Source organism: Lissotriton vulgaris, chromosome 2_1, assembly GCF_964263255.1.
Source record: "Lissotriton vulgaris chromosome 2_1, aLisVul1.2, whole genome shotgun sequence".
Classification (NCBI taxonomy): Eukaryota; Metazoa; Chordata; class Amphibia; order Caudata; family Salamandridae; genus Lissotriton; species Lissotriton vulgaris.
Genome location: NC_141687.1, coordinates 1905740312 through 1905764090, shown reverse-complemented (window position 1 = coordinate 1905764090; position 23779 = coordinate 1905740312). Strand labels below are relative to the sequence as shown.

The following is a 23779-nucleotide window of genomic DNA, read 5'->3' as shown; positions in this document are numbered from 1 at the left end:
CCGCTGCGTGCGAATTTGCGGATTTTGCGGGAAATTCGCGAATCTCGCGGATTGCGAATTTACCGAAAATCCGCGAGCGTAACTGATTTTCCGCCCATGCTTAGTCACCAGCGTGAGGTCCCACTCTTTGGCCACTGCCGAGAGAGGCTGCACATAAAGGTTAAAAAGGGATGGACTGAGTGCAGAGCCCTGGGGGACTCCTTGACCGATGGAGTGGGACCGGGAGATGAACGGAGGAGCTGAGACCCGGAAGGATCTGTCCTTCAAGAATGAGCGGAACCAGTCAAGGGCGAGGTCACTAATCCATATAGCCTCGAGACGTTTTAGCAAGATGTTCTGGGAAACCGTATCAAAGGCTGCGCTGAGATCAAGCAGAATCAGCGCAGCACTCTGACCGGCATCTAGTATATTCCGGAGGTGTTCGGTGGTGGACAAAAGGGCAGACTCTGTACTATGACCTGGCCTGAACCCATTCTGAGATGGGTCCAAGATGGTATTTTGGACCATGTGGTGGGACAGGACATTATTCACGTGGGCTTCTGCTAGCTTAGACACCCAAGGGAGCAGCGAGATGGGTCTAAAGTTTTTCAACTTTGTGGGGTCTATAGTAGGCTTTTTAATAATAGGGGAGACCCATGCTTGTTTCCAGCAGGTTGGGACCACAGCCGAGGAAAAGCAGAGATTAAGTAGCGTGGCCAAGGAAGGGAGGAAAAAATCTAAAGACTCAAGAAATTGGGCCAGTCTCATGGGATCTGTAGGGGAGCCGGACTTAACCTTTCTGCAAAGTTTGGCTAGGTCGTCATGGGAAATTTCAGGTAAGAGTGACAGCCTAGTGCCCTTGATAGATGGATTAGAGGGGTTAGTAAGGTCGGGAAAGTCCTGTGAGAAGGCACTATAAATTTTCCTCACCTTTTCTATAAAGAAAACGGTGAGATCCTCACATTGCTGTGTGGAGGTGATGCAGGAAACTGGATTGCCGCTGTTTTGAAGTTTTTGCTCCAATTTAAAAATAGTTTTTGTAGGATTAGTGCTGGAGTTGATTTCTTTTGCGTAGAAGGACGCGCGCGCAGCGCGTATGGCTTTGTGATAGAGTTTTAATTTGGACAGGTAAAGAGCTTTATCCCTGTCTTTGTACTCATTTGTCCAACTACGCTCAGCTATTTTGCACTCTTTGCGCATAATTTTCAGATTTTCATTATACCATGGGTTGGAAGGGGAGCTACGTCCTTTAGTCCATTTATCTGGTATAAGGGTGTCAAGTCCTTTAATAATCCAGTCCTGGAAAGCAGCATAAGACGTGTTGATATCCTTAGTAGCTTTGTGATGGAATTCTCCTAAAGTGGTGAGTAGGTCACCAGTTAGCAGTTTATGCCATGGTCTCTTAAGACAAGAGGTAAACACTTCTTTATTGGGCAATTCTCTTACCATCATCTTAAATCTGATAAGAAAGTGGTCAGTCCATCCCATGGGTTATGGCGGGTCAGCCCTGGCCTCCGGGATATTGGTGAAGACGGGGTCTAGTAAATGACCAGCGGAGTGTGTAGTGGTATGAATAAGTGGATTTAACTGTAAGGCTGTAAAATCCGCCAGAAGATTTTTGATGATGGGGTCTAAAATAGAGTCGAAGTGGAGGTTGAGATCTCCCAATATAGTAAAGTTAGCCGAAGTCACTACTAGGGCATGAGCCACCTCTAGAAGTACCTCAATAAACTTAGAGGTGGGTCCCGGAGGTCGATAGATGTTGAGCCCAGAAAGGGCAAAGTGGGGACCCGTAGTGATTTTAAAACGATCACTTTCACACCCCCCGATGTCTTCCTTCGTAAAAGAGCAGGTGTATAGCGTTCAGTATTTGACAGCTATACCACCTCCCCTAGTGTCTGTATTGATAGACTTCATAGAGAAGCCCTCCGGCAGCGAGAGGCCCGGGATGCTGGTCAGATCGTCCTGAACCCAGGTTTCACATAAAAATAGAATATCAGGATTCTCGTCAGTTAAGAGAGTATTAACTTCAGGATGGTGTTTTACAAGAGACCTGACATTCAGCTGGAGGACCGTGAGGGGAGTGTGTTTTGGCACAATGGCTTTGTGCCCAGATAAGCAGGGTTTGGGTGTGACAAAGTTGCAGGACTTACATTGTAGGCAAGTCTGTCCAAGGCAGCCAGCTAGCTTGTCACATCTCTGGGCCAAGTTCAAAGCGAGGAGACGCTCCCTATCATATCGGTAAGCATTCCGTGGAGTTTGAGCAGGGGGACAGGTGAGAGGCGATGTCTTGGCGATGACGGGCGTAGACGGGCTTGCCTTAGGCGCGCCCGCTGCGCCCGTCCGCTGCGCGTACGGTGAATACACATATTATCAAGGGAAAGGCAGGGCGGGGGGCGTGTCCTCAAAGTGGGCGTGGCCTCCCGGCTCGCCGGCAATGGCGGCGGGAATTGTTTGGTGCTCGAGTCCGCAACCAGCGCTGAATCCGCTGTGCGGTGAGCTCAAGGAACAGAGTCCTGAGGTGCCAGAAAAAGAGTAAGTGCTATTAAAATCAGCAAGTTATAGTGACACACAAGTTTTAAAAATACAGAGAACTCCCGGCATCCGCCTCAGGAGGATACGTGGTTCTGACTGCAGACGCTTGAGGTCAGCCTTCTTATGCAGAGCAGGGCAGGGGCGTGGCCTCAAAGTGGGCGTGGCCTCGCGGCTCGCCGGCAATGGCGGCGGGAATTGTTTGGTGCTCGAGTCCGCAACCAGCGCTGAATCCGCTGTGCAGTGAGCTCAAGGAACAGAGTCCTGAGGTGCCAGAAAAAGAGTAAGTGCTATTAAAATCAGCAAGTTATAGTGACACACAAGTTTTAAAAATACAGAGAACTCCCGGCTTCCGCCTCAGGAGGATACGTGGTTCATTCATGTACATTCAAAACAGCAAGCTGCTGTAGGACAGGCTGCTCTCAAAACTCTTTTTCAGACTGCTGCAGCTGGCACAGGTAGCCACCGCTAAGGGAGAGACTGCTATACATTCTATGCAGATATATGAATTCAGCAGCCCACATGCCTCGAACGGAATATGCTACTTACCAGTATGCATCTGTTCTTGGCATGTAGGGTTGCTGACATTCATATCGTCCAAGGTGGTTTCAACCTAATGGCTTTTACCCTGACAACCTCAGAATCTAGCCTCATTGCTGGTCTGTCTTGGTATATGGTACAGTAAAGCAACAGTAGATTTGATTTTTCTATAGGGTATTGGCACTTTGGTGCTCTGTCTGCAGTCACTGTTCTCTAAATTGTGTATTTGTTGGTCAGTGTGGGAGCCTAATATCCACAGGGGAACTTACCCAGATTACCGCTATTGATTTTTATTCCACGTGGAAGAATATTTTAAACTTTTCTCAGGCCCTTGTCCTCCTGGACCTGTCGGCTGCATTTGACACGGTCGATCATACTATCCTGATCGACCGTGTCAACAACGCCGGCATCCAGGGGGTGGCCCTCGACTGGCTCAGATCTTTTCTGAGCCATCGGACTCAAGCAGTCCATTTATCTACCTTTTCTGCGCCCTATTCATCCCTTACTTGCGGGGTCCCTCAGGGCTCCGCGCTCTCACCCTTATTGTTTAATTTGTACCTTCAGCCCCTTCTTGCTTCCCTCCGTAATACCCCGGTTACCATCTTCAACTACGCAGACGATCTTCAGTTAATTGTTCCCATTGACCCTCTTCCTTCCTCTCGTTCCAACTTTCAATCCACTATGCTCAACATCGCTGAGTGGATGCTTCATAGTCAGTTAAAACTGAACCCCACAAAAACTGAGCTGGTACTTGTCGGGGGCTCCACTAATCCGTGGAATTCCACCTTTTGGCCCTCCTCTCTGGGGACTCCGCCTAGCCCAGTTAGCACTGTGAAGAGTCTGGGGGTGATCATTTCTGAGGACCTCTCTAGGAGGCCTCAAATCAATGCAGTCACCTTTTTTCCACCTAAGGCGGATTCGTAAAATCAGTAGGTTCCTCACTAGAGATGCTCTAATCTTAGTCATCCTAGCATTGATCACTTCCAGACTCGACTATGCTAACACGTTGTATGCCGGAATTCCATCAATCCATCTCCACCGACTGCAACTTGTCCAGAACCAGGCAGCCCGCCTGATTTTCCGCCAGCCAAAATACCAGCATGTCACCCCTCTTCTGCGTAGCCTTCACTGGCTCCCCATCACTAAACGCTGCATCTTTAAACTTGGCTGTGTCACTTTCAAAGCCCTATCTGATCTAGCCCCTGCATTCATCTCTTCTTGCCTGACACGGTATGTCCCCCACAGAGACCTCCGCTCTGCAACTCTCAATCTCCTGGTTACTCCTAAAACCAGGCGGAAAAAGCATGGTGGCCTCAGTTTCTCTGCCATGGCCCCCTCCACCTGGAATTCCCTCCCTACTGCACTCCGCCTCTGCCCCAACTACGATCACTTCCACAAACTGTTGAAGACCTTCCTGTTTCAGTCAACACTTGAGTAACTCCCCCACCCCAGCTGCCGTTATGTCAAGAGCGCCATGAAACCGTTGGTGAACGTGCGCGGTACAAATATTTTTAACGTAACGTTTAACGTAACTTTCCACCAACTCTTTGTGTCTCCAAATATTAGTGCAAAAATCACGCTTCCATCAATGGTGCTAGTTGTGGACAGCTGTTGCTGAGAACCACCATTTTGTTTTAACCTCATAACTTGTTTGATTATTACCCACCATGCCTCCACTACACTTGCAAAAGCTTCACAGTTACTTGAGTATTTGGTTATATATATATTTTCTCAAGCACTCCACTGTCACTGCCACTGGCCCTTCAATTTCGAAAGAATGGAGCACGGACAACAAGTACGGTGCATCAAATTTGTTTATTTGCCCCTTGGTAAGACGGCCATTACGCGTTTTGGCTCCGGAGAGCTTTGATCACATGACACGCTTGGAAGTCAGCTGATGTTATTTATACAATTTTTTTGTTTCTTTTTCTGTTTGTGTTAAAGTGAGAGTGCAAAGAATCTTTAAACCAGTCTCAGTAGTGCTTTTTTACATAGTATGCCTTAGCAAAGTCAAGGTGATTGCTGTGTATTACAATTTGTATAACATTGTAAATATCTCTATTAGCAGCCAACGTGATGTTCGTGTTGTGGTTTAAATATCAGAACAAAATTTGGAACCCCTTGGATTGTTCCCCACTTGTCGGCATGCAAGTGGTCATTTGGTAATTTCAAACAGTAGCCAACTTAAAATATGTGCAAGTTTTGCAATTTTAAATATGATGTTGGATTTAACAAAGTTGTAGGAGATGATGGGAAGGGAAATCATTCAATATCAGTTCAAGTACTATGTTCCCTTCTTATCTTGACCTATCTATTTCAGGATGGTCATTCGATACAAAACATACAGTTGATAAATAGATAAATACATAGGTAGATAGTTTTCTTAATAAAACCGTATTCTAAAATCCTCTATAAAATCACATGGTATATTGATAAATTAATCACCTGTGCATATATATATGTATGATCCTCCACGCTAGTATTGTATTCAGTGCCTTGCAGTGAAATTCATCCTTAATCATTGCCACGTTTCGTATTGTAGAAGGACCTAGCCTAGACTGGCCTGGTGCAGTGAGTGCAAATGAAATTAAAGTGCTAGTGCGTCCCTCTGTCCAGTGTAAAAAGTTCCATAATAAATTACTTATAGCAAAAAAAATGGTGATTACAAAGTTAGGATAAAATCCTTTATTCTATTCTGACTTTTGTTGACCTATCAGCTTTTCTTCAGCTAGTTATCTTTTTTTTATCTTTTTTAACCTTTTTTCAAATGAGCTTTAGAAAAATGGTTCTATCTAGGTTTATGTGTGGGGGTCTCTTTTTTCACTTTTTCCACAAAAGGTGCTCATCATTAGAGACAAGTGTATAAATCTTTCGTTGCATTGAGGCCCAAAGGGCTTTTTGAGTCGAATTCAAAGATGTAGCATGTTTCCAGTTTGAGTAGGGTTCTCTCCCTATCCCCAACTCTTCTATTGAAAGGTACACTATCAATTATGTAGTATTTTAGATTTGTGGGATCTGATTCATGGTGCTCTTTAAAGTAGCTGGCTACTGGGTACACAAGATCTTGGTTCACTATTGCTGTGAAATGTTTCAAAATCCTCTTATGCCCCTGCAGCTTGGTACTTCGCACGTACCGAAGCCCACAGGGGCATTCGAGGACATAAAAAACAAATTCTGTTTTACATGACAGAACTTTTGTGATCATCTGTTCTTGTTCACTAAAAGCTGTTCTGTATGCTGTAGTATTGACGCCGTGTTGACAGGCCTTACAGGATTTGCATTTGTAAAACCCTTTCCTTTGTGTCAACCAAATACCCTTAAGTCTGTCTTCTGGGTTATTTTGTACCAATCTGTCCTTCACATTCTGTAATGGAGAGCTTTGTTGGTAATAGGTGGCCTAGCACTGCATCATTTTTCACTAATGGGCAGTTTTTCCGGATGATGTGGTTAATGGCTTTGTTTTGTTTACGATATCCCACTATCATCCTGAATTCCTCCTCTGCTGGTTTCTTGGACATGGCTGGGGCATTATTGGTGTGGCTTCTTTGTCTGCTGGCTCACCTAATTTCAACAGGGTATTTCAGTTTATTGCCTGATTTTTAGATATAGTGGCATCAATACATCTTATGATGTATCCCCGTTCTAAGAATATTGTTCGACTTTTACTTGGGCTATCTGGAGGCTTTTTTCAGTGCTGCAGATTCTTTTTAGCCAAATCATTTCCCCATAGGGGATGCTCTAGATAAAATGTTTTGGGTGTTGACTTGTCACATGCAGAACTGAATTTACTGCTGTAGGTTTTCTGTGTATTTTGGTCTCCTTTTAGCCCCTGTGAATGTAAACCTCAACATCTAGGAATATGACGCTCTCTACACTGATGTTTGCGGTAAATTGTAAATTTATTTTGTTTTGGTACAGCTTTTCAATGAAAATGGTGGCTTCAGCCTTTGACCCCTTCCACACCACAAACAAATCATCAATATATCGCTACCAACATTCCACATTAGAGTTAAGATTGTTTTCTAATTTTCTGTGTAGGACCGGTTCCTCCCACTAGCCCATGTGGAGGCAGGCATAACTGGGGGAGAAACTGGCCCCCATGACTACTCCCCGTAACTGCTGGTAAAGAGTGCTCTGAAATTAAATTGATGTTATTATCTAGACAGAAATCTATCATGTCCATGAGCATTTTACTGTGTTGTTCTTGTGTGGCTGGTCTTCTACTGAGGTAATGTTGAACCGCCCTCAGACCGTCTTTGTGGCTGATGCTCATGTAGAGCATTGTAATGTCCATTGTCATCAATAGAAAGTCGGGTTGCCATTGAAAATTGTGCATTTTTGCCAAAAAGTCACCTGTGTCCTTTAAATATGATGGCAAAGATTGGACAAAATCTTGGAGGAAATGATCGATGTATTGAGATGTATTTTCTGTTAGGCTGTTTTTGGTGAAAATGTTAGGGCGTCCAGGTGGTTTGACCAGATGTTTGTGGTGTTTGGGGATGAATTATAGCACCGGAGTAGTGGGAGTGTTGTTCTTAAGGAAAAAGTATTCATCTTTGGAAATCAGACCCAAACTTTTCCAAGCCATGAGTTTGCTATAGTAGGTGCCGTATGTTGCTTTTAGAGTTGCCTGGTCGCTTCTGCGATCCTCGACGTAGTCCCCCTTGGCCCAAATTACAAGATTTTCGCCTTTGTCAGCATTCCTTATGATTACATCTTTGTTGTTTGTCAATTTCTTCATCAATTGATAATAATCTATTTCCTGTTTTTTTGTTTTTGGTGTTTTTTGTTTTGTTGGTTTTAAGGTTGTTGTTTCAGTCCCATAGTGATTTGTTTGTGGAACAGATCAATTGAATCCCTTGGCATCATGGGGATGAATGTTGAACTAGGTTTTAATATTTTGCTTTGGGTGATAGCCTTAGTATTAGTCCCTGTGGTTAAGTTCTGGCTGGCCTCAATACCTTCAAATTCATCCTGTTTTCCTGTGGCTTGTGCTAGCACCTGGAGGTCTCTCAAGAGTGGCATATCTCTCCTATTGAGATTGTAAACTGAGGGGGATATATATATATTTTTTTTTTATGGTTTTACATTTCGAGGCATGTTTTGCATATAACCTCATTAGTGCTTGTACTAAGTACAATCCTTGTTTCAGTCCAATGGAGATCTGGCAAAAGTTACCCTGGTTGACCTGATTATACTAACTGACCCCTTCCACGCTCGCTGTATCTCACTCGTGTACAGTATTTGGACCCAATGCGATTCTATTCACTTATACCTTATTAAGCCCCTCGAGGACACTCTAGGGGGGATCTTGTGCATTAATTCTCTCTAACCCACTTAATTTGGAAGAATTGTGGGCTCTTAGTTGAATTCTCACTTGTTCTCTGCACTTCTTTTAAAACACAGGTTTACTGAGGCTGCGAGAGGCACCTCCCTATCCCAAAGGCAATGGGGAAACTCAAATCCATTTCACCTATGGATGGAAAAACCCTTAATTTCAAACTAAATTATGTTCCGAGAGCTATCCTGGGTTTTACTTGGGCACACTTAGAGTTCACTCATAATTCACCAGTTAGACCAGCAGCCAGTCAGCAGCAGGGATCAGTGGCACATATTGGGGTCCTGTGGGAATAATCAGAGGCCCAGCCATCTGTGGTACCTTTCTCACCATTCGACGATTAACAATCTCTAAGGTTTGCTTACCTGGGTTGGGCAGAACACAAACAGCCTAGGACCCCTCCCAGGCTAGTCCTTTAAAGAGTCTCTGGTACTGCCTTAAAGTTATTCAAGGGAACTCACTCTTTTGTGTGAATGCCTATTCATGGGCTCCTGAAAGGTAAGACTACCCAATCAACTTTCTTGTTTTACTCTGCACAACCCTCTACTGGTTCCCTCTAAAGAACAAGATAAAGCAGCCTAATTTTCTGTTTGAGATGTCACAGGCACTGCCCTGTGAGATTGGATCAGTTACTTACATTCACAGTGGAGAAAAGCCAAGACCTTCTGTAACCCTATAAATAAAGTGACTACACCCAATTGTATCTTAGATTGTAATTGAGCTTGGTATCTTAGTCTAATATTTATAACATTTATAACTATACATTTATAATATATATTTAAGAACTTCGAAATATTGAAAATGAAGAATAAGTTACTTATTGTCCTTGTATCCTTCATATGTTTCTTCTTTGAATTGATAAACAACCAACATTATTACCTGTTAAACCAGAAGAATTGGTCAAATTTTATTAATTAGGCTCAAATCTGACAATTCAGTTAACAAGTGTGGTGAAATGAAGTGTACTATATGATGTGGCTGTGAGACCTCACCGTGTAATATACTATCAGACCTCCTCAGGACCAGTTAGGCTTTGTTTGTCAAAACCACGCTCAACACTGGGTAGCTGTAGCTTAGAGCAGTCAGGATTCTACAAAAGAGCAAGCACGTGAAAGCCTTTAAACAGCACCAACACAACTGAAGAAGAAAGAAACATGACTTGAATCTGACACCAGTTTCTAAAAAAAGCTTATGTCTAAGAATTTACGAAACCATAATGAAAAAGATCCAGTTGAGGGTTCCGGAGATGTAGATTTTACAAGGAACAATAAATCAAAACATTTGAGTTAACCATGAACAATCGTTGGCAAATTTTGGTTAAAGTGGAATGCGGTTACTGAGAGTGACTTTTGGTGACCAACTCCATTGGGACCCAGTCAAAGGGACGAGCAATGTCTGAAGAAACAGTTTTGTAGGAAGCTGGCTCTGTATATATTATATGTATATATTCTACCAAAGTAAGGTATAGTGCGCACAGAGTCCAGTGGAACCCCAAAAGTAGGCAGAGCTAAAAGAAGATAGTACCTTACTCGCTATTTGTGGCAGTGTGGGCGAGCAGTAAGAGGGTAAGGTTAAGCATTTATTGTAAACACTCAGGCAAGACATTATGTCACACACCCAAAGACTGAATTCAGACCAATTTGCTTGTATAAAACAACTATTTAGTTACATTGTATTTTCTAGAACCAAGCCAGGCCTGGTACAGGTAAGTAAAATAATACTTTGCAAGATTTTATGCAGTAAATTACAGTTGATTGCAGGTTGAAATGCAGTTGGTTGATTTACGGGCAAGTCAACAGTCAACATTACTTTTCGGTTACTTTGTATATTACTTCTTGGATTACTTTTTAATTTACCTTTGCTAATCAATGCGATATGCCTAGATATCACATTGGGACATTTCCTAGACAAAAGGAAAGTAATTCAGTTTTTACACATATGCAGTTTCTTAGGATTTTCATACAAACCAACTCCACACTTGAAAGATTTCTCACAAAAAAGCAGTCAATGCAGGCCTATGGGAGAAAACAGGGTTATCAGTTTATTGGTAAGTACTTAGGCTTTGGAGTTAGTATTCTGGGGTTAGAACCTGTGTTCCTCCAGGTTCAAGGATGCACTCTCGAAGCACCCTCAGCGGCACCAGGGCAGCCGGGTGCAGAACGCTGAGGCCCAATTTTATCCAATGGGAGATAAGGGGCCTCCGGTTGGTGGCTGCTTACGAGCAGGCCACAAGGTTGAGGGAGCAAAGCTCCTGGACTTAAGCTCAAGGCAAAGGGGGACCGGTTTAGCACCCAAGGTGCATCCACAATGGCACTAGGGCGGCCGAGTGCGGGGAGCTGGTTTGGCATCGGGTGCCCTGTTACTTTCAGTAGGGATTCTCCGGTTTGCAAAAGCTCTGCAGGTTCGGGCACGAAGATCTTCTGGAGGGTAAGTTGGTATGCTGGGTGTTGGCAGGACACCATCGGTTGGACCACACAAGGCTGTGGGGCGTCGGGTGCAGGGGTGTCCTTTGGCTTTGGGTTTTCTTACCAGCTCCTGGTCCTGTTGGGGGGACCCTCCTGAATGAGGCTGCAGGCGTCGGCTGGAGGCTTGAGGCAGGTCGGGGGTCAATGGTCCTGGGTCAGGATCGACCAAGGAGACCTCCTCTGGATGTTGGGCCACTCGTACTCGTCTGTGGGCATCGGGTGCAGAGTGGTGCAGACTGGTTGATCCGTCTGAACACAGTGTCTGTGGGTGAGCAAATCCGGTGCTCACAGGATACAAAGTCTGTTTTGGGAAGGCAAAGGCAGGTCCTCTGGGTTCTTGGGGGCGTGCCCCTTACAGCAAGTCATGGAAACAACTTGCGATGTAATGGTTTGCGTTGTAACAACGTGGTCGTTGTAACGACCGTGTTGTAATCGCATGCGTTGTAGTGCATGGGATGTAACATCGCCTATTCCACAGGGATGGCACAACAAGTGCTGCAGTCCCTAAGGACACACTAACTTACAGGCCCTGGGTACCATATACTTGGGGCTTATAGGTAAGTTAGCCTATGCCAATTGTGTACAGGCCAATTGAACATACACATTTAAGGTTCAGGGCACTGGCTCTGAGTTCTGGTTAGCAGGCCTATCAGTGCACTTGGAGTCGTAAAACCAGCAGCAGCATCAGTTCAAAACTTTGGTGGTGAAAAGAGGCATTTCCTTTCAACAAGATATGCTTTTCTGACAGTGAGGTACATTCTGGGTTCTAAATTCGTTACAGGAGCATCACCAATTATAATTGCCTGCTACAGAAAAAACATCAATGTTGCATAGAGAAGGTGTGTTTTCTACATTGGACCAATTTCTAACAGCGTTCAGCATTACAGATCAAGACCGAGAACGTCTGTTTATGAATTCAAAGATGATTAATAGAGGTGGTTCCATTTTCTTAATGTGTGTGCGGATACAGTATTGAGGAAATAAGAGGAGTGCAACATACTCTAGATGATTGTAAGAAAGTGCCCTCTTTTTGCATGGTTACCCCCACTTTTTGGTAAACTGCTGATGTACTTTGACGGAGTGTGACCAGGGCTCCTGCCAAACATGTACCCACGGCCTATGTTCTTTCCATAAAACTGCATTGAAAACAAAACCCAATTGGCACTTCCTGGCCACAGGTCTGCCCCTTGTAAGTGGTACCAGAGGTACCAAGGGTAATGTGGCCAGGGAAGTCCTCAAAGGGCTGCAGCACTTAATGTGCCGCCCCTAGAGGCCCTGTACCTTTACACACACCCACACTTCCTTTGCAGGCTGCGTGTTTTGGTGCAGATCAAAGTGAATAGTCGACATAGCACACCTCCCTGTGTTACATGCCTGCAACCCACTGCCCTGGCATAAATCAGCCACCCCTCTAGCTTGGTGCACTATACCAGTGGTGAGGGTACAGGTGCATGGGCACCGTACCCCTACAGTTTCTAAGCCAATTCTTAGACATTGTAAGTGCAGTAAGGCCATTAAGAGTATATGGTGCTGGGAGTTTGTCATTATGAGCTCAACAGTACCATAATGGCTTTACTGAAAACTGGGAAGTTTGGCATCATACTTCTCAGCGCATTAACCCCACACTGATGCCAGTTTTGGATTTAATGAAAAATGCACACAGTGGGCATCTTAGAGATGCCCCCTAAAAAACGACCTAACACTAGTTTCCAGGCTGATTGGCTGGTCACCAGCTGCCACCACCAGCCATGTTTCTGGAGAGCCTGCTGATCCCTGGGTTCTGAAACAATGCACATCCTGGGACGAGGTGCCAAGCCTCCTCCCCTAGGATGAGCAGGACCCACGAAGGGGAAGCTTCAAAGGCTTACCGCCTTTGTGAGCTTCCCCAGGCCTTTTATTGCTTCCAGCAACTGGCCCCCACCAGTTCTGACCCCCACTTTTGGTGGGAGAATTGGCGGGAAAACCAAGTGAGGAAGGGAGGTGTGACCACCTTTGACAACCCCACCCTCAGGTGGGGTAGGCGAGGTGAAGCACAACTCAGTCCCCGCCATCTTGCAGATGGGGGGACCCGGTCAACCGGAGTGGGGCATTTGCTCCCCTTCCACTGGAGGGTGGCATAATAGGAGGTGTACCCACCCCAAGGAAGGGAGCCATTGGTCCCAAACTTTACTCACCTTTAACACCCCATAATCTAGTATTTAGGGGCACTACTGAACCTTGCTTCCTCGGACTAGAACAGACTAAGAAGAAAAGAAGGACCGAAGAAGCTGTGCTAAAGCTAAGAAGAGGAGGACGCCCACTGACTTGGCTCCCCACCAGCCTGTCCCCACCAGCCTGTCCCCACAGAAGTGTAGTTCCTATATTCCCAATAGGCTCTGCGCATTGGAATAATATATCCTATAGATGTGACATAGGACTTATGTCGACTAGGTCTCTATCGAATATATTAGACTTAATTGTGAGTGCCAGCTAGCTCAGAGGTCACTAGAAACTTTCTCGAATAAACAAGAGGGGATTAGTTTCTGACAATCGCTTAAACATGACAACTTTGTTTCCCTAAGATAAAACGTATCTTCAGAGTCGTGAAAACAATAGATAGATATTTCACTCAGTCATTCGTGCATGCTTCGTTTCACCAGAGGTGCAGAGAAATAGAGAGACGGGCGTTTTCAATAAAAGTATTTATTGAACAGTCTTCTTTCTCATGCAGAAGAAATGAACTGCTACAATAGTAATACTGGCTGTAGAGTATAATGCATACAGCATAAAGAGTATTATAAATTAATACTGTAAAAGCATGGTATGGTTTCTAAGCCATAAAATACACACATAAATAAAGACTAAAAGTACTCAACTGGTGCTCCTAAAATACGCCTAGCCCGATGAACCTAACCTAAGTCTAGTACGAGGGAAAGAGTAAGTGCTGTGTAGCATAAGTTTAGTATTCTTTTGCCAAGAATCTATCCAAGATCTCTCTTAGGATCTAATCAGCTCCGTACCTTGGTTTACACTGAAGGAGGTCTGGTATCTCTCGGTCTCAGGACTCGATTTCCCAACACCCCGCAAGGGGAGCTTGGAAACACTGGAGCTGGATTTCTCGGCAAGAGAAAAGACAGCTTCTCTCTCAGTGCGTCAGCTGGAGGGTCGGCTTCGTTCAGCACTTGCTGTAGCGAGATGCGTAGGGCAAGTAGATAGTCGAACTGCTCCAAACCACTGTGTCGGCATATTTATACCTTGAAGGTGCCGAGTTTGACGTAAAGGTGGACATAATAACGTCATCAAAGAGTTGCAGTTCTTTGAAAACTCAATGAGTTCTTGGACAAATCAATATTCAAGCAAGGGGCAGTCCCTAACTGCTGAAGCAGAGTTTTCCAAGAAATCGTTGTGGCTTTTCGGAACTAGTGGAAGTATCCATTCCTGTATTTGGACTGCATGGGCTATGTCTAAATAAGTTTGATTTGTATGCCCATATAAGGACAAGGTGATTTATACCTATATAAAGGCATGAATCGGGGAAAATTACACTAGGGTCCTAATATGTTACACCACCTCGAACCTACGGAAGCGAAATTCCAGTGTGTCCTGCAGCCAGCAGCATCAAAAACCCGAAGGACCTGCCCTGCCTTCCACCCCAAAGACTTTGTCTCCCGTGAACACCGGATTTGTTCACCAACAGATTCTGATTCTGGCCAAATCTGCGAGTCTGCGCCACTCTGCACCCGACGCCCACGGCCCGAGTTCAAGTGGCCCAACACCATGAGGAGGTGTCCCCGGCGATCCTGACCTGAGATCTGGTATCTCTGACCTGCCTCGACTCTCTTCAATACAGTATCTTTCTGGAGGATCCCCCCTGACCAGAGCTGGTAAGAAAACCCGCCACCAAAAGACACCCCTGCATCTGGCGTCCCACGAGTCTTGGGTGACCCAACTGATGATGTCCCAGCATCCTCAGGAATCCCAACTTACCTCTCCAACCGGTGGTCACCCCCAGAAGATCTTCGTCCCCGAGCTTGCAGTCTTTGTCAAAACTGGAGAACCCCTATTGAATCCAACAGGGCACCAACTCCAAAACAGCACCCACCACCTAACCACCCCTGCGCTGCTGCAGGTGTACTTTGGGTGCTGACTCGGATCACGCTTTGCCCTGAGCTCTGCTCCCACAATCCTGTGGCCTGCTTGTGAGCAGCCACCAACTGGAGGCTCCCTATCCCCCATTGGATAACATTGGGCCTCAGCACTCTGCACTCAGCCACCCTAGTGCTGCTGACGGTGCTTTGAGAGTGCATTCTTCTTTTTATTTTTTTAATTTTATTGTTATTGCGGTTTCATACACTTTCATACACTTTCATATGATCAATGAACAAGAAACATCTCCCTCTGCATTGAAATTGTACCTAGGTCATCCCATTGAGAGTGCATTCTTGACCCTGGGGGAACACTTGTTCAAACCGCAGAAACTCAACCCCAAAGACCAAGTACCTACTGGTTAACCGATAACCTTATTTCTCTCCCTAGGAATACACTGACTGTTTTCCCTTGAAAAATGTTCTAAGTTTGGAGTTGACTTGTATGAAAACTACAACTGTGCAAAACTGATTTTACTTACCTTTTCTCTAGGAAATGTCCCAGTGTGATATCTAGGCATATCGATCTGAGTAGAAAAAATAGCTTAAAAAGTAATCTGAAAGTAATTTCGACATTTTGAGTCACTTGTATTTCAATCACTTGCATTTGAACTTGCATTCAATTGTAAAACAGTGCATAAGATTTTGTTAAGCATTTATTTCACTTACCTATGCCAGGCTTGGCTTGTTTCTAGAAATAAAATAACTTAACATTTTTATACAAACAAAACTGGTCTGAGTTCAGACTTGACATCATTTGCTAATTGAGTGAATACGATAGGTGCTTAACACTACCCCCTGATAAAGCCTTACTGCTCACACACACTACCACAAATAGGGAGGAATGTGCTATCTACTTTAACCTCTGCCTACCTTTGGGGTTCCACTGGACTATGTGTACACTATACCTCATTTTGGTATAGTATATACAGAGCCTGCTTCCGACGATGATTTAAAGCAAATTACGTCTTGTGTGGTATTTTACCATTCAGGCCACTTTGCATTGCAAATAAACATGTTACTTCTGCGCTACTTAGATTCCTAAATTCTTAAAAGTTGGTTTATATGTATCACTCAATTCAGTCAGATAAAGAAGATGAAGTATATGTAGAAAACAAATAAGCTCCTCATACCATACTGTAAGAGGTAGTAATATCTCCTGGGCACCCAGAGGAAAGGCAGTTGATTAGTCCCTGCAAACTAGAACTTAACTCCATTCCTGGATGACAGTTTTTTTTTGTTCATGAAGTTTTACTGATTGCTCTGAAACACTGTTCGAGATAGATGCGAAAAGGAGTATAAATATAGGCAAACTTGTATGGACATGCAGAATGACTCATGGGCACACCCATTGCATGATGTACGTATGTTTTATACAGTACCTACATACAGTTTGAATGTGTTTGTAGAGTGCAACTAGAAGCATACACCACCTTAATCTTAGTGAGATATTATTGCATATAATATGTATGCAAGTAGTATTTCTATTGTGTAGACTTGGCCAAATTCTAGGAGTGCTGTACAGGATCAAAAACAAGCATACAGTCAAAAAAGTGATGGGAGAGATAGCTATAATATATTAGCAATTCATTCAATTAAAATGCCTCCAAGGCTTTGAAATAATAGTTTATTTCACTAGCACATAAAATGAATCTTTTTTCCACAAAACTATCTTCTGTGATAGTACAATAGAATGTGTATGTTTGATGCTTCATAAGAATGTTCTCATTGAGAAAACTGGTTGGTGGTAAATGTTTTATTTTAACACTTGTATCCTCTCTTTTTTATGACTAGGTCCTGAGACAGCGACCTAGGTTTGTTACATTAAAGAAACAACCTTCTTACCTTGGAGGTGAGAACTTGGAGCTCAGGGATTACCAGCTGGATGGCCTCAACTGGCTGGCCCACTCATGGTGCAAGTACGTGCAGAGGCCAATATCCTTTTATTGGGTCATTTGATATATGTACATGATCGGATAGCTGTTTTATGATTCAATTGAATTTTGCAAAGACTTGGTCTGCTATCTCTCTGAGCCATAGGAACTCAGACAGCGCCTGGGTTATAAAACTTTGTAAGGCCTAAAAACATCTTGGCTTGTGTTCATGTTCAGAAGAGACGTGGCCTAGTATTTTGGGATAGGGCCAAGGCTTAAGGTACGTCACTGTTTTCAATGGCTCAGTGAGAGGAAAACATTGGAATAAAATGCACTCAAAGTGTTTAAGTTTAATTCATGTTTTTCATTCATCGCTTTTTACCTTTCATTTTGCCTCCCACATATTAGATAATTAAGGCCCAGTACATAAAAGTTTGAATTACAAGTAGTCAGTGGGCAGCAAAGGGTTGGAATTAGTGCAGTAAAGAAATGGTCAGAAAAAATACTAGTGAGAAGGGAAATAGGATGTGGAAGCATTTATGATTATTCAATACAAACCTCAAAGAGGTGAAGAAAAGGGGGAGTAGCGCTAAACAGCATCTAATCTTTGAAAGTCTGTTTGATCAGCGTTCAACTAGTTTTTGTTGTGTTTTTCATGTATTTTTACCTTTTGGTTTAAATAGGGAGCATGGAGTAATGAACACGATACAAAAGCATGTTTTCTTCATCACTTCCTGTCAACTTTTAGGTTATTCTATTAAATGTTTGTTTTAGTCTGTTGGCTATATCTTTATACTGAAATGACTGTATGATTAAAATGTTTAACCAGTTCATTTCTTTATTCTCCGCTTCCAGGAATAACAGTGTTATCCTTGCTGATGAGATGGGGTTGGGAAAAACCATACAAACTATATCATTCCTCTCCTACCTGTTCCACCAGCATCAACTGTATGGTCCTTTTCTGTTAGTCGTCCCATTGTCTACTATTACTTCCTGGCAGCGTGAATTTGAGATCTGGGCTCCAGAACTGAATGTAGTAACTTATATAGGAGATCTCATGAGTAGAAACTCGGTATGTAGCTCTATTTTATTGTATAAACATGTTGGTCAATATGTATGTTTGTATGAATGTGCTTTACACTTGAAGGAACTGCAAAGCACTGGGCTAAACACATATATGATTGAAAATATCTGTTTCCTCTTCCAGCTTCCACTCGCCCATACCCCCAGTACCATCCTTTCGTTTTCCTCCACATGCAATCTATATATTAACAGAAGTTCCATTATGCCCCCACACTTGTAATTTTCAAATTAGATTACTGTAAATGTTTACTCACTGGATGTAGGAAGGCTGACATTTTATGTAGTGTAGCAAAACGAGGTACACTAGGTAGAAAGTCCAGAAGACCTTTATTGGCTTACATTAATCCCAAACACTCTTTGTGGTAGTGTGGGTGACCAGTTTAGGTTTATCAGAGGATAGTGTTAAGTATTTTTTGTACATACAAAGTCAATAAATGAGACACACTCAATAAGAAACTCAAGACCAGTTTGAAAATAGCAGATTTTAATATAATTTTAGACACCAGGATCATCGGAACCGGGTAATTACTTTAGAAGAAAAATCAATTTTTACAGTAAAATCAGTAGAAAAAGACAGCATGAGCCTCAAACACAGTAATATTATCCTATGGGAGAAACATTCCCTCCGTAGTTAAATTTACAGACGACTTACAGGACTGTTTTTCTGGACTTGGGTAAGTAGGGGCCAAGGTCCAAGACTGCATCAGCAGTTCAAGTTTACCTGCCCTGGCGCAAAGGTGCTGTACGCGGTGATAGCCTTGAACGCTACCCGCTAAAGCCAATAGGAAAAGTAGCTGTAAAATCAAGTCTGCAAGTGGGGACTGGGGGACAGGTCCAGCAGAACCCATGGTGGAGGGGTTAGGTCTAGAGGGTCTCAGGACCACAGAGACACCGTCAGTTTACTTGAGCCCGAGCTGGGGTGCAGAGGTGATTTGTACGGGTCTGTGAATTAGCGCAGGGGTCTCCAACCTTTTCTGTAGTGAGAGCTACTTTGGATCGGTGAAAATTGTTGTGAGCTACTAACTAAAGGCCAGCAACTTGTGCATTGAGTCCCCCAAGCCCTGGGTCCTTTACTTTAAGCCTAATTTTGTAGGTTCACCAGGAAAAACAAGAAAATGCTTCCCACATAGGATCACAAACCAAATAAAACACTTCCAACCACCCGCCCTACACATGCCATACCTTTCTGACTATTGTAAGTCAATGCTCCAGTGCCACACATTGGGTAATGTTGGCAAGCACTATAAAAATACTGCAACAGAATGCCCCCCCTTCTTTATTATCAAATCAACAAATAGAGAAAAGTTATGTTATAAAGTAATACAAAGGATTTCCTTTCATTTCTGGGCATTTGCAGGCTATTAAAACAATAACAAATGGCTGGTATTTGGAATGGTGGCAATCCTAGTTTCACTATGTGTATTATTTTATTTTTAAACGACAATGCATGCTCATGCCCGGAATCCCATGAAATGAGCACTTCCACCAGCATCTCTGTTTTTAAAGCAAAATATACAAGTTGTCCCAGGGCACAAATCTGAACCACAAACTTTCTTTTATAACTATTAATCATGGAAAGAAAGTTGCAGGTCCTGGTTCGCAAACTTCTAGCTAGCTCAAATAGATGCAATTTATTTATTCAAAATATAATAGCCTAAAATGCTACAGTGAGGGATGGTGTACTCTGGGCCTTGTTTTTAGTTTGAACTTCATAATAGCCAGACAACTGTCCAGTAAACAAACAGTATTGATTATCACAACTATTGGATTCACCACATGGTAATGCAGAAGTATACACCATTTATGAAATGGGAAAACATTTATTTTGGGGAAGCATTTCATTTTAAAATGAAGAAGAGTAGGGGATATAAAGTGCGGCGCCAGTCAATGTTAAAATTGTAGTGTCAATTTAAATATGCAGTGTTTCCCACTGATTTTGTTTTTATTTTAGGGAAGCATTTATTTTTCTAACAGATCTTTATTACTTGATACTTTTACAGTATTATATACCCCGAACTTGACCGAAAAGTCTTGAAGCGCTTTACATGTACTCCACATACATTACACAAGGAAATATTGATTTTTGAGGCATTTTCGCGGAATTGCAGTTTGTTGAGACTACACAGAGACTCGAAGCCCGTTCCCCATTTTCAAAGTCGGGAGCTCGGACCCTAATGGTACATCCTCCCCACTAGAGAAGTTAATTGATGCTTGGGCTCAAAACCTTACCCTTCAGCTGAGTGTCCAGGACCTCAACAGTATAGCCATCGGTGATTGACTCGAGCTCCTGAAGTGTAATTACATAAGTTCCATACGAGTACAATGACCCACAATGCACAAGGTTTGCCTGCGCAGCCTGTCCACAGCGCTCGTAAGCAGCCCACTGTCTCCCCATGGCTTGTGAACGGATGCTCACCCTCAGCACTGACCAGACATACACACATGCTCTGGTCAGCTGCCCTGGTTATTTAAAAGACATCGTACTAACTGCATACTCAATTTCAGGCATACTGCGACCCCCTTTGACTTTGCTGTAACTGGGCTATGAATTCAGTAAGTAAAAGCCAGAACTTTCAGCTAAAATACTTTCACAGCTAATCAGGCAATACAGTTAACTGAAAACTGCATTAGCTCGATGTGCTATCTAACCCCTTCTTTTCAATGTATAGCCCACCCTCCCACTCTCCCTAAAGTGCATACCGCCATAACACAGTATTTTGCGAGGCCAATAATTGAGAACGTGCAGCTCGAAGTCAACTTCAACTACACATAATGACTATTTTAATGATGAAACCAGGGTCAAATTGATTTGCCCAGCTACGAACTTAAATGGCAGTATGCCCTGAAGGGTATGCCCATATGCCTTTTATTTAAAAAAAAAATAATAATAAAGAAGTAAAAGACAGATAAAGCTCACCTGAATTGCCCAGGATCACATATTAGTAGGGTGTGCCCAATAGTAGGACTCAAACCAAACATAACACTCAATTGCACCGCAAGTAAACATAGGCCCGTAGATGTTTATTTATTAAAGACATTGAAAAGATGGAAGCGTAATTGATTTGCCCAAAATCAAAGGATGTTGCACCTTGCTGCTGTCAAGACTGGTGCCGCAGTTACCGTGCCAACTACCAAACTGTTAGTAGAATGGAAATAGGGGAATATTAAGTGAGTTACGAAATATACATTGGACTCTGCAATTATTAGACAGTCGACTGAGGAGTTGTTGGCACCAAGCGCAACCAACTGGGCTACTAGGCCCATGACGATCATGCATTTCTAGTTAACCATGATCCACATCCACTCGCAGGACAATGTAAACATCGGCCCATGGAATGATGATAATTAACCAGTCTGAATGATGGAGTGAAGGGCGACTTGAATGAGACAGAATGGAAACCACCAGACGACATCGTAAGGCAATCCCCAACAAACTTCAACTAATAAAAATTGTCAGTTATTTTCCGTGGAGACAGGGACTGCTCTGCGCTGTACCAAAACAAGCTTGTACATTATTATGATCGGGTTAACCTTCCCACACAGTGCCATGCGCAGTAACCTTGGAAGTGGGCTGCAAATATTCGAGGAATAGCACCTCCTTAGCATCAGATCCTGAGTCTGGTTCGAATGTCCGTCATTTTCTGATGTTAAGATGTACAAACGGGCTAAGCACTAATATGCCATCCTGAGTACAAATGGGACGGACTAGTAATAGTGCAACCACCCAAGACCCATAAGCACTGGTGAATTTGCCCACATTCAGTAGGGCTGCCCTGCTCAATCGCGACATGGTTATTTGTGCTATGCCACCCGGCACTCTGAGCAGGGAACCACCGTCAAAGGATAGTCTCCAGTAAGTGAAGCAATAAACACGGATGGAAAACCCACACCAAAGTTTAGCGTGCCACAAATTAAACAGGAAAGGCAGCTGCAGCATCTCACCTGAAACCTTTGAAGCATTGCTGCCCATTCAAAAAAAAAAGGCTACACTTCTGCCTCTGCTAATGACCCTCGCTACCTCTTCTCCTCGTATCCTAGGATCATAACCACTGCGCTGCTGATTCACCCAATTCAATTTATGTCTGCATTTGCATTTTTCAAGAATTTCTGCCTCTGAGCACAGATGCAATGGATCTGTTTCACTAGTCTAAACTTGGAAGCGAGGGTAGTAAACACCGCGCTTTCCATCCAGGAAAGCGCGGTGGTAGCCAACAGTAAAATCAGAGTGCCTTGCACGCACTCAGCCGCTTTCACTGACTAATGTGCTAAGTCAAATATAAAGCATGATGTAGTGTAGTCAGTGAAAGCGGCGGAGTGCACGATAGGCCCTTTGATTTTAACGTCTTCTGCCACAGAGCTTTTACTAGGGAAGGCAGATTATAAAGGGCCGTACCAGCCCTGAAAATCAAAGGTCCTTTATGCACTGAGACGCTTTTGCCGAACATGCAGATACTAGGCAAGGGGCTCACTCACCGATCTGCTACTCCACTCCGCCCACGATCAAAAGATCCATTTAAAGCGCGGTGCCCGTCTGAAAAAGGCTGGTGGCGCGATTACTCATTGTGCCGGATTACAGGAAGAACGTCATGTTCCTCTGCCTGCCCGCCCCAGCTAAACTCAGTTCAGCCAATCTGAGCAGCTGGTTTTGGTGAGGGCGGGCAAACACTAATGACAACCGTAAAAGACAGTGAAGGGCTAATAAATGCATGCTGGAGCAGAGAACGAAAGCTTTATTAATAGATGCCGGTTGAGCTACTCCCAGGGGGTCGGCGAGCTACTGGTAGCTCGCGATCGACCGGTTGGAGACACCTGAATTAGCGGCTCTCATGGTTCTTGGTGTTCCTGCAGAAGAGGTAAAAGATACACGGCAGGGCCACTCTCGATACAGAGCTGACCTCTCTTGAAGTCCCTCAACCTGCTGGTAAGTTTTGGCAGCGGTGGTGTTCCGACTGAACACAAACCTTGGTGCTTGCAGCTGGCTCAGGTACCCCGGGAATTAGTGCAGGGGGGCTTCTGGAAGGTCTAGAGAGTCTGTACTCGTCTGAGAGCAGCTGGGACTGACCTCTGGAAGCCAAAAAGTCTTTCTTCTGGGGCACTGCTCCCTTGCTGGGCCAAGTGGATTGTCAGAATGTTGTAGTGGGCAGATGTGGTCGGTGCCTGCTGGTTCAGGGAAGTGCTGCTTTATTCCAAGGGAGATGTTGCTGGGTTGATGAAGTGCTGGGCAGACCTGCAAGAGTTTGGGGAGGCTGTTCATTTTTGTATGAGTTGGAGTTAGTGATTGTTGGGGTAGCAGCAGCCATTCTGGGTTTTGATCCAAGTTAGGTGCTGATCTATAGTTCTCACGTCTTCTGCTCTTCTTTACCCTTCTTCTTTTAGGCAAACAAATCTGAGTTCCTGGTGTCAGGGGGCCACCTCAGTACTAAATATAGGGGCTGTTAAGGGGAATGAAGGGTGGTAGCCAATGGGCTACGTACCTCTGGGGTCACTACAACCCCTGTATGACCACTTCCTGTGGGGTGTGGGCATAACCATGTCCCATAGTTCCAAACTCCATGAAAAACTAGATGGTGGACTCCTTCTTTCGTGGAGCACATCACGTAGCCCACCTTAGGGGTGTGACAAGCATGGAGGTGCAACACTCCTACTTGCATAGCTAATTTCCCACCTGTCCTGGTGCCAAATGGGCCTCAGGGCAGGGGGTGGCATTCTTCAGGTCTAGAGGAAGCTGGGGTCGCATATCAAAGGCGGCAGAGGCTTTTAACCCTCTGGCTATGGTATGCAGATTCACTAGCCATCCTGCTGGAGGATAACAATCAAAGGCAAATGGGTTTGCTACTATTTAAC

General features: G+C 44.0%; 1 protein-coding gene across 1 annotated transcript in view; it reads left to right on the top strand.

Annotated features, from left to right (window-relative positions):
• CHD2 (chromodomain helicase DNA binding protein 2) overlaps positions 1-23779 on the top strand; it is a 1340517-nt gene that overhangs the window by 843246 nt on the left and 473492 nt on the right. The window contains exons 12-13 of the mRNA XM_086956769.1: positions 16773-16897; positions 17708-17924. Coding sequence (XP_086812895.1) covers positions 16773-16897; positions 17708-17924 — 342 coding nt within the window. The remainder of the gene's footprint in view (positions 1-16772; positions 16898-17707; positions 17925-23779) is intronic.